Source organism: Colias croceus, chromosome 21 (genome assembly GCF_905220415.1).
Source record: "Colias croceus chromosome 21, ilColCroc2.1".
Lineage (NCBI taxonomy): Eukaryota > Metazoa > Arthropoda > Insecta > Lepidoptera > Pieridae > Colias > Colias croceus.
In genome coordinates, this window is record NC_059557.1 from 9380254 (window position 1) to 9396564 (window position 16311).

General features: G+C 38.5%; 1 protein-coding gene across 4 annotated transcripts in view; it reads left to right on the forward strand.

Annotated features, from left to right (window-relative positions):
* Positions 1-16311, forward strand: part of LOC123701492 (neurobeachin) — a 310024-nt gene that overhangs the window by 159730 nt on the left and 133983 nt on the right. For all 4 annotated transcript variants that reach the window (XM_045648984.1, XM_045648985.1, XM_045648986.1 and 1 more), the window contains 18 exons: positions 121-266; positions 529-693; positions 1042-1221; positions 1807-1887; positions 2238-2345; positions 2496-2679; positions 5033-5121; positions 5677-5832; positions 6110-6166; positions 7014-7124; positions 7255-7348; positions 7440-7531; positions 8021-8237; positions 8337-8572; positions 10826-10953; positions 12085-12244; positions 13221-13353; positions 14577-14713. In XM_045648984.1, the coding sequence (XP_045504940.1) occupies positions 121-266; positions 529-693; positions 1042-1221; positions 1807-1887; positions 2238-2345; positions 2496-2679; positions 5033-5121; positions 5677-5832; positions 6110-6166; positions 7014-7124; positions 7255-7348; positions 7440-7531; positions 8021-8237; positions 8337-8572; positions 10826-10953; positions 12085-12244; positions 13221-13353; positions 14577-14713 (2474 nt within the window). The remainder of the gene's footprint in view (positions 1-120; positions 267-528; positions 694-1041; positions 1222-1806; positions 1888-2237; positions 2346-2495; positions 2680-5032; positions 5122-5676; positions 5833-6109; positions 6167-7013; positions 7125-7254; positions 7349-7439; positions 7532-8020; positions 8238-8336; positions 8573-10825; positions 10954-12084; positions 12245-13220; positions 13354-14576; positions 14714-16311) is intronic.

Genomic DNA, 16311 nt, shown 5'->3' on the forward strand with positions numbered 1-16311 from the left:
GTAAAAATCATTATTTGAAAAATGTTTTCGTTTTATAACTTATAGATGACTATCTTCATAACCTCCACACTGACTATATTGCAAGTTGCAAAATTTAGAATAATATATTAATGTTTTCAGAATGCGGTCGCGGCGGGCGTGCGTCCCGCGCCATGTTCTCGCCGGGCCCCACGCGGCCGCCCTTCCGCATCCCGGAGTTCCGCTGGTCCTACATACACCAGCGGCTGCTGTCTGACGTGCTCTTCTCGCTAGAGACAGACATACAGGTAAACATGGTCAACTTGATCAAGTGGAAACTATTTTGCACTTGGAATGGCAAAAAAAAAACATAGTTTAAAAGTCTGTTGACGACAAACACCAACAAATAATAAAGATGCACTCACGATTTGATGTTAAAATGAATAATATAAACAAACTAGAAATTTGACTTTAAACAATCGTAGCGGAATCCCAACTAGCCAAACTGATATCATAAGTTAATAAAATAAGTGTTCAAAACAGTGATTTTAAAATGCTGTATATATTCAGGTGTGGCGCAGTCACTCGACGAAGTCAGTGATCGACTTCGTGAACAGCAGCGAGAATGCGATCTTCGTGGTGAACACTGTGCACCTCATCAGCCAACTGGCCGACAATCTCATCATCGCCTGCGGGGGGCTGCTGCCGCTGCTCGCTTCTGCTACTTCTCCTAATGTAAGCCAAATTAATTATCCTGAGACATTATTACATTCTTTCTTTGTGATATTTTCATTGTCTTTTTTATTATTGAGGAATTTGGCCTGTTTTATAGTATGCGGTAGGGTGAAACAACTGATTTATTTAATTTGCTAGAAGTCATCTATCTGTATTTTACCTTGTAGATTATTATTGAAGAATTTGTTACATCCCTTTAATGAGTTAAAGATAATTTTAAGTAAAAATTTTTGTTACAATTCTAAAGGAAAAACTTTTTAAATGTATTTGCATTTGGATTCATGGTATTATTTTTCTATAAATAAAAAATATTTACCAATTTTTAATTGTATGCTGATACATTTTCAGAACGAATTGGACGTCATCGAACCCACGCAAGGCATGCCCGTGGAAGTAGCGGTGACGTTTTTACAACGCCTCGTGTCTATGGCCGATGTGCTGATATTTGCCAGCGCACTGAACTTTGCTGAACTCGAAGCTGAGAAAAATATGTCCAGTGGTGGGATTTTGCGACAGTGCCTCCGATTGGTAAGATGGACGACCTTTATTTATTGAGAAATTTCTAGCAAATTTGAAATGGTACTATAGGTATTAAATTATTGAAAAACGTAGGTACTTCTAAAATCAAGGAAGTTTAGTTGTTCCATTACTAAGTTAGTCGAGGTAGTTAACTATATTATGGAATGTTTAATTCTTATTTAGTATTTAATAATCTTTAGTTTTAATAAAATGTATTTGTATTGTAGAACATGAAATGTATCTCCTGTGTAAGAATAGTTATTTGATGTGGAAAAGTTGCAGTATAGTAGACACAGTTTTTTAACGATAGTTAGTCGTAAAAGTGAACTTGGAACATTAATGATTTTGTTTACATATTGTAAAGTTATGTATCATTTATACGTAATATTAGGTAGTACATATTTAATAACAGTAATTCATTACTTCTTCTCATCTCTTTCTTTATAAAATTAAAAAAATTGTCCCATGGTAAAAAGAGGGTCATAAACATAGAGCCGTAGTTGTAATTCACCCCTCATAAAGCGACTAGGCGCGCATAAGCGCATAGCGAGTAGACGTAGAGCATAGTGTAGCGGTAGCGTGTGCGCTGTGCAGGTGTGCACGTGCGCGGTGCGCAACTGCCTCGAGTGCAAGGAGCGCCAGCGGCCCGCGCGCGCCGACGAGCCGCCCAACAAGGTACGTGCTCCACGGGGTTCATGCGACCCTGGTACTTGCCCTCATTTACATGATGCGATTTTTGTTGAATTGAAAGGTTTTTGTGTGTTTGGTAACTTTAAATGATGATAACATTTTCAATGTATAATATACTCTAGTACTAAATTAAGATTATAATAATATATTAATACTTAGCCCAGTGATTTTTTAATTAATTAAAATCAACATAAGTTAATCTTTATTTCAATGACAATAAAAATTTATCCAGGAAAATTATAGTGTAATTTTATGTTTTTCTGTATTTTATCTTAATATTTGCAAGCGATTGTGTTCAAAATATTAACAATTCTCTTTGTAACGGATGTTCACAGAGCGTCGTCGCTAGTCTTGCCGACGCTGCGAGTCCAGTGAAAGATCCCGAAAGACTTTTGCAAGATATGGATGTGAACAGACTCCGTGCTGTTATTTATAGAGACGTCGTAAGTGTCGGAGTACATAAAAAGGCATATTTCATTAAATTATAAGTTAATCGTTGTTTTTTTTTAAATTATGTTTTTGACCTTTAATAATTGTTTGTCCAAACATATTATAAAGCGATGTTGTAACGGTACGTGTGTGGCGGTTTCCAGGAGGAGACGAAGCAGGCGCAGTTCCTGTCGCTGGCGATCGTGTACTTCATCAGTGTGCTGATGGTGTCGAAGTACCGCGACATCCTGGAGCCGCCGGCGCTGCACGCGCACGCGCACGCGCACGCGCACGGACACGCGCCCGCCGACTGCGCGCGCCGCCTGCACCACGCGCACGACCACCACGGTACGGCACACACACACACGCACGCACACACGTACACACACGTACATATACGTACCTATACAGTTACAATTTCATGTCTAAATAATAATAATAAAATAATATTATGTAAGCTTACTAAACATTGAACAATTACATAATATACAATTATTATAGATATTTCGTTTGGTATATATCGTTGATAGTCCGCAGTGATTATTTTGTATACTGATAATATGTCTTTAATGAAAATGTCGCTTTGTGCGCAATTATTTGCTGCTGATGTTTACTTGAGTTCAATAATGTGTCATATTATTATTATATAATATTTGTTTTCTTCGTTTATTTTGCATTTATGGAATATGTTATGTATCCCTGTTTCGTAATAATTTTATGTATTTAATACGTCACACGTTGGATCACGAGATGTTTGATGGTTTTCGTAATTATAAGTATATCTACTGTATTATGTTTGTACATAATATTTAATCTCCGATTATTTTCCGGCTAACGTGGTAATATATTTTCGCTAAGCACTCGATTAGCTTTTTAAAATATTATATTATTATTTATTATATAGTTATTCATTAAGTCACGAACTAATATAAATCATTATCTCCATATTGCTATAGTTCCATTATTTTGCTTTTTTATAAGCTTAATTGCACATTCATAATTTATATCTAAGGTTAGGTAACGAGAGAGACAAATATTATTTTGTATCGTCGGCCAGAAGTTGAAATAATATAGCAAAATAATGTCATTATCATTTCTTTTAGTTTCACTACGATAAATTTCTGCTTGTGACCGACCACAAACCGATCAGCCTCGAGAGTCGTATATCTGACATATCATTTTTCCTCTTTTACACGCCGCTTGAACTCGCGTCACGAATGGGACACTGGTAAAAACTACGTTTTATTCACACTCGCTGCGATGCTCACACATCGACGCATTGCACCACACACACACTCATTTGAACTGTAATCTACACGGATTAAACCTCCACGACCCGTTTCCTCTTTGTTCTACTCGATTATCAATCGTCTTTATGATACTCTGCTTCTTTTCCGTTTCGATAATATTCTTAAACTTTTGTATTCCGTTCTTTAAAACACACAACAAAACGCGCTTCGCTTCCGCTTTCTTGACTTTCAACATCTATCTCCACTTATAAACGGAATTACTCCGCCTTGCACTCGCAACTGCAATTTTGCATCTCTTCACGATAAAATTTCAAAATGATTGCCCCTATCCTATAACGTCGGCAATCTGTATTGTGCCCCCGTCTCGTTGCCCGCGTGGCGGTGCCGTCGGGTGGGTTGGGGTTGGGGTTGGGGTTGGGGTTGGGGTCGGGGCGCAGGGTCGCGGCCGCTGTTCCCGCAGTGGTCGCACCACGTGTACCCGCAGTTCCTGCCCGGTGGGCACCCGAGCCGCCACTCGCACTGCAAGCTGGAATGCGGGCAGCACCTCACTAACTCGCACGCTCGCATCGCTAGTTACCGCGCGCACGCGCACGCGCACGCGCACGCAGGTAAACGCGGCCCCGAGCGTTCGCATCTCACATACACAGATACGTCTCGATCCAAATATAATTCTCGAAACGCATTGAGTTTCGTCATAAACGCATTTTCATATTTACGTCCATGGGCCATGACTAAGTTTCTGTGGCACAGGCTGTCAATTCGTTCGATCATTATGTATTAGAACAGATATAACGTTCACGAAAAAGAATGCTTCGATATCGCTTCACGCTTTAGTTGTTCGTTTCTTTTTCGTGTTCGCGTGGATTCCTTATAATTTTTATCATGAGACGATTTATTTTAAAAACGATGCGAACGCCCCTCTTCACGATAATAATAAATGTGGTCGATGTTTGCGTGACGTCACTTTATCTCACAGGGCATCATTCAGACATTTATAACAAAACCAATAAATACAGATTATCATAAAATGTATTCGTCCTGGAGAGAGAAGGTGGCGTAGATTACACTGCCTGAGCATTGCTGTAATTTTTATTTTATTATTTATTATTTGCAACATCATTTAGTATTCAACAAGTAGTTATCATGTCATTTTCATTGAATGTTTTAATTATTGTCATGATATCGTAGTCGTAGTCGTTAGACCTTTAATTTCTGATTGAATGTTAAACAGTACTTTAATATAGTTGTTACTAATAAATATTACCTTAATCTTAGCAATAACTTTAAAATAGGAGTAGTAGATCGCTATAGGGATTTTCAGTTGCTGGTTATAAGATTGAATTTGCATCAGTTGATGTATTTGGACGAGTGATTATGTTTGTTTCCGCTTTGTGGCCGCTTGTCACTGTCGTGCGCTTCGTTATTCACTTACTAAAGTATTCTCTCCATAGATCACAACGGGGACGACGTGGAGTACGCGATGATCGTAGTGGATGAGAACAACTCCACCATCAATGAGCTAGACTCGCCCTCTATGAAGGTAAATTACGTGTGCCCTTTGCGCTTGGGATTGTCGATCATTTTAAACCGCATGGGTAAACATTGATCATTGTTTTGTACAATTTATTACTCCCTTTTAAAGAGATTTTAATTTTTGTATTTGTAAGTAGTATTTTTATCTATGTTCGTTCATAATTAGATGTATTGTAATAGTAAAACAATGGGAATATCGATAGATATCATAACATACCATTATATTCTTTGTCAATATTTTTGTCATAACTTTACTTTATTAAATAGATTTTAATGAAAGATTTTAGCATGCCTTTAACTTTAAAAAAAAAGTCTGATTCCTAAATAGTAAATCGTAGAACTTTACATCCATTCTCTTAGTTAGTTTTAGGAGATAGTTAGTGCATGCGTACTCAGTTAACCGTGAATATATCACGATTATCAAGTTTTTGTTTAGCAATTTTCATTTGCTGTTGACTCGTCGGTTTTGGTTGTCGATGGAGTGTTTAGAATACGTATATGTGGTCATTGTTGACGCTTCTTACATCCGTTGTTATTTTGCTGTCGCATTTGTATACTGAAGGAGGGGGAAGAGAGCGTGGCCAAAATTGAGACGAGCACGGACGAACTGAAGCCGAACGCTAGCGAAAAGAAAACTCTAGAAGTTTCGCCGGCCTCGGAGAAAGAGGAGCCGCTGTTCAAGTCGAGCCTCCGGCTGAAGCCGCAGAGCAAACCCAAGGTTAGTTGACTGGGACGCGCCAGCTCTGCTCCTCTATTAGTTTCTGCGACTTTGTCGTCCTTCTAACTCCTTCGATGTTTACTTAGAACATTCGCTGCAGTCAGGCCCGACGTCAATTTCAATATGTTTCCAGTAACATCTTAATTCTCTTTAATTTAAATCAAACAAACGGGTCTCATTGCAGTGAATCCATAGCACTAACAGTGTGGAATCTAAAACCTTTAACTTCTCAGTGTGGAAAAGTTTAACTAAACGAATCTTATTGTCCTGTTGTAAGCCTCCCAGCTCGAGGTCCAAAACATTATCGGGGATCACGGTGTCCGTGGTGAAGTTGGTTTGTAAACGTTACGATACCCTGTGTGTTAACAACACCTCACAATAACAATTGGTTCTGGAAGCCTAATACTGTATTGTAAATATATATAAAAAAAGCTTTCCAGTTCCGATACGAAACACAAACACGAGCTTAATTCACAAACACTAAACTGTTTAAAATGTAAAGTAACACTAAGAACGCTAACGCTACGCTCACACAGATACAAAAATAAACAAGCTAGCACAGAGCACTATAATAAGTATGTTTTAAATACACAAAGTGAAATAACGAAAGTGTGTAGGTATACACTAGACACTCAATGTGTACGAATTTCACTTTCTTTTGTAATGCATATATTATTAACTCACTGTTAATGATATTACTAATAGATTTAAACAGATCAAATAACCAAGAAAATCAATTGAAAAAAAAAAACGCATTATTCAATACATATTAAGGATAGTGTATATGAGCCTCAAAACAAAATACGTACCATATCAGGATCTTTTTAAGTATTCGGATATATCAAACAAGTTGTAAGTATGGAAAAGTAAATATGAATGCGACGAAACATTTTGTTTATAGCATGTGTAATGTGTATGTATGTTGTGTAGCTTTGCTTGCTGTCACCCCCCCACTTTTGTCTTGTTTGCATGTGAACACCCCCCACTGTTTCCTGTACACTTCTTCAATAATAATAAGTTATTTATTGAATCCTAATCTATATTTGGATTTTATATGCAAAATGTAAATATAACTATATGTTTTCATTAAAATCATGTTTTATCGTAATGTCATGAAATCAAATACTTTTTCACTATTCCAAGTTATCTTAAATGCTAAGATGTTGAAACCGTGTCCGCAGAGTGTGGATTCGATCGAAGACGCCGGTTCGTTCCACTTGAACTCAACAGAGACTACCAATAACGACCCAGAGACCTCTAGTGAAATTGCAATGGATGATAATAAACTTCCTGTAAGTAATATTTTCACAAATTTATAAATAGGAGAACTGTCAAAATTTTTCCTCGACAACTATTCTATTAAATTCTCAAAATCGTCCATATTACAATATCTATTCTAAAGTATTGTGTTATATTTTTCAGGTAAGCAATGATGAATCCTGGACAGACGTGAATTTAAATGAGGAAGGTGAAAGAGGTCCGGCCACTATTACGGGAAGGGGCAGGGATCATGAAGGTAAAAATATTTATCTTTTGTATTAATCTAAAGCTGTTTGTTAAGGGAATGTTTGGAAGTTGAGAATAAATGAAAATAATGTTATTTCCAGAAATAGAGAAACAAATTCAACTACGCAGCGAGCACCACGTGCAGAGACTGCAGAACAGAAGTCTTCAAGCTGCACAGAGACATTTGCACCAGGTACCTATTAGTTATATCGATGAACTGTATTGTGACTGTATTATATTTTGACAATAAGCGTGACATTTGGGCGTTAGCAGCGCGTTAGAAGCATATCCCTTCACATTATAAGAACAGCCGCGAGTTAGCAACGCGGCAGCCGCGGTGCAGTTTTGAAGTGAACAAAGCAGGAATAAACAATGCACATAATTCTGTCCAGTTTTCTTAGGGTTCTGTTGTTGGATATAGACTTTGAATATTTAATACACAGATATTTTTATTATAAACTTTGCTGGTGGTTTTTCATCTCTTATTTATAATAATCTATTATATTGTTTGTTTCCAAAAGATGAATAAATAAATAAAGATTATAGTCGGGCTCTTTTCCTTGTATTTTTACCGTGTTGTCACATGCGCGAATCCACGCTGTCCAGCCATAACTTTAATATTTTTGATTTTTCCGTATGTTATATACGTTTTCATGCGCGTATTGTATGTTTGTCTGTGCAGGAGGCGGAGTGCGGGGCGGGGGTGGAGGCGGAGTGCGCGGAGGCGGGTGCGGGGGCGGGGGCGGGGGGCGAGGTGTCGCGCGAGGCGTCGCTGACGCACAAGCTGGAGCGCGCGCTGGGCGCCGTGTGCCCGCTGCTGCGCGAGATCATGCTCGACTTCGCGCCCTTCCTCGCCAAGACGCTCGTCGGCAGCCACGGCCAGGAGCTGCTCATGGAGGGTACGCGCTACCGACCCGATAAAACTAAAAATTTGCAGGCTGGTAATTATTTATAAAATAATAAATTCTCGCTTATTAAACCGTTCATTCCGATGGCAGGTCTCCAAACGTTCAAGTCGAGCACGTCGGTGGTGGAGCTGGTGATGCTGCTGTGCTCGCAGGAGTGGCAGAACTCGCTGCAGAAGCACGCGGGGCTGGCCTTCATCGAGCTGATCAACGAGGGCCGCCTGCTGTCGCACGCCATGCGCGACCACATCGTGCGCGTCGCCAACGAGGCCGAGTTCATACTGAACAGGATGCGTGCTGACGACGTGCTCAAACACGCTGATTTTGAGGTTAGGAAATGTTTTTATCGATTTTATATGTTGTTTAAAATTTTATTGTGGTAAATAACTAATTGAACATGCATTTCTCTGTCTAATTTACTTTTAATAAGATCTTTTCTTCGTGAATAAGAATGCGAATAATTTTTTGGTCCCACTATTGGTATACTAAGCGCGAAGGGACTTGTAGTTTTGCATACACTGATCACGTAAAAAATACACAAACAACAAAATGAGGTCAATTTTTTTTTGATAATTTTTTCCTGAAAATCCTTGTTTTCTTCTCCAGCTTCGCGCAGCCGGCATATACCGCTTCTCTAATGTGAGCATTTTGTCTATGAAAACATATTCTTAAACGATACCTCACGTGCTAGTGGCAAAAATGGGCGGGTTGCTTGTTAGGGGTGTACACATAGCGTTTTTAAGAATTCATCTATTAAAAAAAAAATGCGTCTGGAATTTTTTAAGTTTTTTTTACGTACTCAGCGTTAGGGAATGCATCCGGGTTTACCCGGTTTCGAACAACCCGGGTTAACCCGGGTGTTTTGATGATCTTGAGAACCGGGTCTGAATAATATGAAACCTGGTTCTCCCGGTTCCGACCAAAATATTAAAATATTGTTTATATTTTGCTGCATTATTTTAACAAATTTATTCTATCTGGCAACGTCAGACTCACGTGCATCGCGAATTTTCGTGCCACGCCTCAAGCGTGGCTCTGATTGGTTGTCTAACCTTAGATGCTATAGGTTTCCTAGTTAGTTGTATTATCAAAGAAAAAAAAATTGGCTTCGAAAATGACAAAAATTAGGCTACAGAAATATTTTTATTAGATTTGTCGTGAATTTGAAAAGCTGTTGATTTTACTGTTTCACATAAATATGATCCAGTCATGTTTTTGTTTTTGTTATCAAGCTGTAATTTATATCGAATACTCAAGTCTACGGTCCCTTGATGCTGTGAAAAATTCAAACTCACAAGCCAACGCATCAAAAGATAAAGCCGTTTTGAATTCCATGTAAAGGTTTTGAATTCCATGTACCTACAGGGTAGTAAACCTACAGGGTACTTTTCATGAACACAGAGCCTTGAAATTTGGTAAAAGTAACGTCTTATAACACAGATAAAGGAAAAATTGCTAGAAACATAAATTGTTAAGTTACAACATTATAAAAAAATAGGTTTGTTCGGAGCCCTCGGAGCGCGAGTAGTTTAAAGTAACGAATGACAAAAGTGACGCGAGGTAAAGTGACGTGGGTTAAAGTGACGAGAGTTAAAGTGATGGAAGTTAAAGTGACGGGAGGTAAAGTGACGGAATTTAAAGTGACGGGAGGTAAAGTAACGGGAGCTAAAGTGACGGGAGTTAAAGTGACGCGAGTTAAAGAGACGGAAGTTAAAGTGACGGAAGTTAAAGTGACGGGAGGTAAAGTGATAGAAGCTAAAGTGACGGGAGATAAAATGACGTAAGTTAAAATGACGGGAGGTAAAGTGATAGAAGCTAAAGTGAAGGGAGGTAAAGTGACGCGAGTTAAAGTGACGGAAGTTAAAGTGACGGGAGGTAAAGTAACGGGAGCTAAAGTGACGGGAGTTAAAGTGACGCGAGTTAAAGAGACGGAAGTTAAAGTGACGGGAGGTAAAGTGATAGAAGCTAAAGTGACGGGAGGTAAAGTGACGCAAGTTAAAGTGACGGAAGTTAAAGTGACGGGAGATAAAGTGACGCGAGTGAAAGTGGCGGAATTTAAATAAATATATAATAAAGGGAAACTGTAAATGTAGTTTAAAATAACGAATGACAAAAGTGACGGAAGTTAATGTGGTGGAAGGTAAAGTGACGTAAGTTAAAGTAACGGGAGCTGAAGTGACGGGAGTTAAAGTGACGCGAGTTAAAGAGACGGAAGTTAAAGTGACGGGAGGTAAAGTGACGGGAGATACAGTGACGCGAGTGAAAGGGGCGGAATTTAAAGTGACGGGAGGTAAAGTAACGGGAGCTAAAGTGACGGGAGATAAAGTTACGCGAGTGAAAGTGGTGGAAGTTAAAGTGGCGGAAGTTAAAGTTAGTTAGTTAGAATTATTTATATTTTGCTGCATTATTTTAATAAATTTATTCTATCTGGCAACGTCAGACATTTTTATTAGATTTGTCGTGAATTTGAAAAGCTGTTGATTTTACTGTTTCACTGCAGCGTATGCAAAACTATAACCTCCTTTGAGCTTAGTATGCCAACAGTGGGACACCCTGTATATGTTTGTTGGTGTGGTGCACAGTGCCTGTGCGGTGCGTGGAGCGGCGAGCGCGCGGAGGAGGAGCGCACGTGCGAGCGGCTCATCGCCGCCGCGCGCCGCCGCGACACCGCCGCCGCCGCGCGCCAGCTCGACAAGCTGCACCACCACCGGTACCGACACATCACTCCACACAGTACCCTGTACCGGTACCCCGCAGCTGCGTGCGGATAGCGCGTACCCGGAGGTCAATCGACCCAGAGCGCTCCGCGAGCCCCAGTCGTTCGCCATGGCTCCGATAAACTCGAAGCATACGCGAGACTATTCATTTTACGCGTGCCAGGGTACGCGCTACCCGTACGCAGTTTTACACTCACCTGTAAACAGTGCCTGTGCGGCGCGTGGACGAAGGAAATTCAAAAGTTAATAATACAACATTCAATCGTCAAAAATGACCCACAAACGAAGATGTCATGACTCAATTAAAGTAACTGAAGTCAATTTTGACTAATTAATCATATTGCAACCATTATTTTTATAATATTCTTGAATCAACTTGTTATCAACGCCATCTGACCAGAATATAATATAAGACTGACAGTTGGTACTTGCGAATTTGGCACAATAGTTAGTAACTTTTGAAATAGATGGTGTGATTGACAGAAATTTAGTACTGCACGATGATCATTGTATTTTCTTAGGATTTTGATTTTTTAGGTACCTAATACAGCGCATACATTTTTGAAGTGAAAACTTCTTTAGCGGCGTTGGGTATAAAATCTTAAACTCGCGTCAGGACACGTGGCCTGATCGAAAAAGCGTAAGACTGATTTTTTTTTAACCCTTATATTCCATGCGTAAGACAGATACCATTCCAAAATATCAAACATGCTGAACGTTAATAATCAAGTTTTCACTTCTGCCGGCACTCCCGGAGTGCAACCCGTCTTTTTTTTCCTAATAGATGGCGCTGTAACAAATAACATTATACAGGCTATTTACTATTTAGTTAGGAATGTGTAATAACATAATTTTACAATACCAGGGGTAAAGAAGTAACGTGCAACTTTAACAAGACAACACACTATGGTTTGCCTAGTATCTGATTCGAACATGTACCAGGCGGTAAAAAGTGTTCGCAAGTTATAGAGCAGATAGATTTTCCGCCTAGTATTTGAATAGCACAAGTACCAGGCGGTAAGAAGTATCGCACTGATAATAATTATTAGATCAAGGCCATAGTTTGCCTAGTACTTGACTAGCAAAAGTACCAGGCGCTCAGAAGTGACGCATAGGTTTTGCAGCGTGGGCGAGGGCGGTGCGGAGAGCACGTTCTGGAAGCTGGACTCGTGGGAGGACGACGCGCGGCGGCGGCGCCGGCTCGTGCCCGACGCGCGCGGCCGCCGCCACGACGCGCGCGCGCACCTCCACCCGCCCGCGCCGCCCACCGACGCTATACTGCAGGTCACTACATACATACTGTGTGCCTAGTGCGAGTTTTCATCGAGTACGAAACGTTACTATCGCGTCTGCGTCACAGCGAAATTTGTATGGGGAATCAAAGCTTCCCCATTCGTCCGTTAGGGGCGCTGTTCGATTTCCCATACTAATTCGGCTGTGACGCAAACGCGATAGTAACGTTTCGTACTCGATGAAAACTCGCACTAGGCACACTGTTATTAGTATTTTCTACAATTGTACTCCCATGTTGTAATTTAAAAAAAAAAGAAGTTTGACATGATGTTTGGTACAAATCAAGGTACAAATCGAAGCAAATTTTCAACAATTTTAATGTCAATTTCGTCTCCAATTTCATTTGACGAAAAACGATTTCCTTTGAAACCAGTGACATTTCAATAAAGTTTAATTGTTTTGTCTTAATTTTATGTCAAACTAGCTTCCGCCCGCGACTCCGTCCGCGCGGAAAAATAGAGAAAAATAATAAGATTCATTTTTTTCTACGTATTTTGCCGAGATAAAAAGTATCCTATTTTATGCTCAGGATATTAATATATAATTATACCAAGTTTCATCGAAATCGAACCGTTAGTTTTCACGTGATGCCTGAACATACAGACAGACAGACAGACAGACATACAAAAAATTTTTTAATCACATATTTGGGTTTAGTATCGATCCAGTAACACCCCCTGCTATTTATTTTTTCAATATTTTCAATGTACAGAATTGACCCTTCTACAGATTTGTTATATGTATATAGATTTAAATATGTACAAATGTTATTTCTTAACTTAAATTATTAATTCGTTTAAATTAATGACTCAAAATGACATCACAAAATGGGTCCTATTCTTATTTGAATTCCATAACAAATATATGTACATGTTCAATTCATTTTTTTACTTGCTCTATTTTCTCTTCCTACTCTATTTTACCACAAACACCCAAATGTTTAACACTCCGTGTTCCGGTGTGCCAGGCGACAGAGGAACTGCACGCACGTATCGCGGGCGTGTCGGGCGGCGCCCAGCTGGCGGCCGCGCCCGCGCAGGAGCTGCTCGACGACGCCGAGCTGCTGGTTGACGAGCGGGACGCGGAGCAGGACCTTACTGGTGCGTGCTCATTGTTATCCAGGATTCTATCAAATCTAATAACGTTCTCTTTCATTTGTGCTTCATTATTGCCGACAATCCACGGGGTCGTTAGTAGAACGCTTTATTGTGCGCCTAGTAAAAAATAATAACAGGTATATAACAAGAGAATTAATCGCAGGGACGTCGTATATCCCCGCGGTCCACACTCAAAAAGAATATTGACACATTTTCCACTATCACATACACACACACAATAAGAACTAAAATTTAGCTTCGCCTTTTAATGAGTAGGCTGTAGGCAAATAGTTATCCTTGGTCACAATATTATAAATACAAACCATCTTTCGTTTTTAAAATGCTTATTATTAGCGTCATAATATTATATTGTAATATATTATTTTCTTTCTTTCTAATTCTGTGTTGCATTGATTACTTTAGTTTATTAACATTTTCAATCCTTTTTTTGTAATTCACAGCCGCATCCGAGCGTTATTGCTCCTTAATACAACTAGGCGCAGTATTTTTACGTCTGGACACAAAATAATATTACTTTTGTATTTATAAAATACATAGTTTTTTACCATTCAGAAAAAAATACACATTCGAATTAAAAAATCTATTTTTATAACATTCATAAAATTATATGGAACTACATAATATATTGTATTGTATCACTGTGCATAATAAAATCTCACTCTATCTTTGTTATGATCTGTAACATAATCTTGTAATAATATACATCATTGTGCTTTCTATAGAATTTGACATGATTTATCCATTAATATTATCTGTTGAATATTATGTGTTGTATGGTACCTATAGAGTATAGGCATGATACATTAAATTACTTTACATATTTTTAAAACAATAATTTTTTTTTTTTTTGTAATTAAACTTTATTTCTAAAATTTGCATTTTGTAGTGGACGTGAATAAACAGAAACTCATAAATACATAACTGATATCGAAATAAGCAACTCTATGTTATGAAACTTTAGGCGCGTTGAGAGTAAAATTTTAAGGTTCCGTCAATCGCCATGGCAATGCCATCACGTCATGTAGTAAGGCGACGATTTTGGTATCATTGAATTTTGCCAAAGAAGTTTCACTTCTGACACGTGTGCTCGGCACACATGCACCTTTTTATATTTAATATTTTATGGCATTCAAATACTTATATAAGTTAAAATGTATATAAAAAATTGTATATTTATGTATATGTAATGTATATGTCGGTACCAGGGCCGGTGAACATGAGTACCCCAGCGCGGTTGGTGGCGGGCGGCGTGGTGGCGGGCGGCACGCTGTCGCTCACCTCCACCGAGCTGTACTTCGAGGTGGACGAGGACGACCCCGACTACAAGAAGGCGGACCCGGAGGTGCGTGCTAGTGTTTTTATATATATTATGTAGTGTACAGGAAACGTGCGGTGGAATTCTGAACTTTGTTGTTTCGTGTTAAGGTTCATTTTATATTGTATATTGTTATTGAGTAGTGATGGTTCACTTTTGGTTAACATTAACATCGTTTTTATGAAGGAGATAGCATTTTATTAATGTACGCAATCGTAAGGACAGAGCATTATTCAGTTTTAAATCATAACTACCTAGTTATCATTATATTTTGTATTAATTTTTAGGAAAATAATTTAATGCAAATGAAATAATAATTTAAACATATTTTAACTAAAAACGACTTTGCCCGTGACTCGTGTCTTGATTATGTTAATTTTAGGCAATAAACCAAATTAAACGACTTTATTCACAGTTGTGCCGTATATCAGATATTGGCATATTCGTAATAATTAATTTGAATTTTAAAATTATATACTATTTCGCGCAGGACCCAGTTCATAACTTTGAAGTTGCGTAACTATGTAAGACATATTTTAATTTAATTAATTTGAACGCAGGTGACGTCGCGGTAATAAGTTAGCAGGACATAAATCAATCGCTTGTATCCTTCGACATACACTCGAGTTAGCTGTTAACGATACTAACATTTATTATACAACTTATTAATAAAAATTTTACAATAAATCGTCTACTTTATTGCTAAGTATATAAATTAAGTTTTTGTGAACGCTATTATAATATAATTTTATTTATAAAAGAAACACAGTGGTATGACAAAACTGATTTCAAATAAGGTGTGACGTGGATCTTTGTCCGGTAATTTATCGTTGTTTCTTGTTTGTTCAAGAGTAGTAAAATGGGAATTATATCCTTTACCACGTAAATTACGTTCGGCGTAAGGGCACTAGCAGGGGCAATGTAAAATAGATGTTATACAAAGGTGTTAGCGTGTAAGTTCGTTTGCATATACTTTGGCAGTGAGGACGTTATTGTTATTTAGGTGATATGGATACGTATAGGCGTGTAATATAGCCGGTAACCGAATATGAGGCAGTTTAAGGACGAACAATGAAGCCCCGCGGCGCGCTGGCCCACGTGGCGCCACTGTAGGGATGCTGGACAACTTATCGGATAATATAAAATTTTATTCATAAATCAAATTATTACTACATTAAAAGGTATAAAATCTGCTAAAAGCATTTCAGTTGTTTCAGTGGCTAAAGAAGTTTTAAATCAATAATACACTAAGTTTTATAATCATTTTTACCCGACTGCCAAAGAAGGAGGGTAATGTTTTTCGAGTGTATGTAAGTATGTATGTATGTCTTTTCCTTTGTGACCACCTGTAGCCTAAACGGCTTGATGGATTTTGATGTATGAGGTATCGTTAGATTTGTCTTGATTACGGGAGTGTCATAGGATACATTTTATCCTAAAAGTCCCACGGGATAAAGACATAATAATATTTTTTCTAAATTTCCCTTTAAAAAAATATGTATGCGGTATCATTAGATTCATTTCAATCACTCTTTTTTTAGTGTGCAGTCGGGTATTTTGTTTTTTTAATAATAATTTTTACTTGTTAACGTATATGTTCTAGTCTTCAAAATTTACTGTTATGC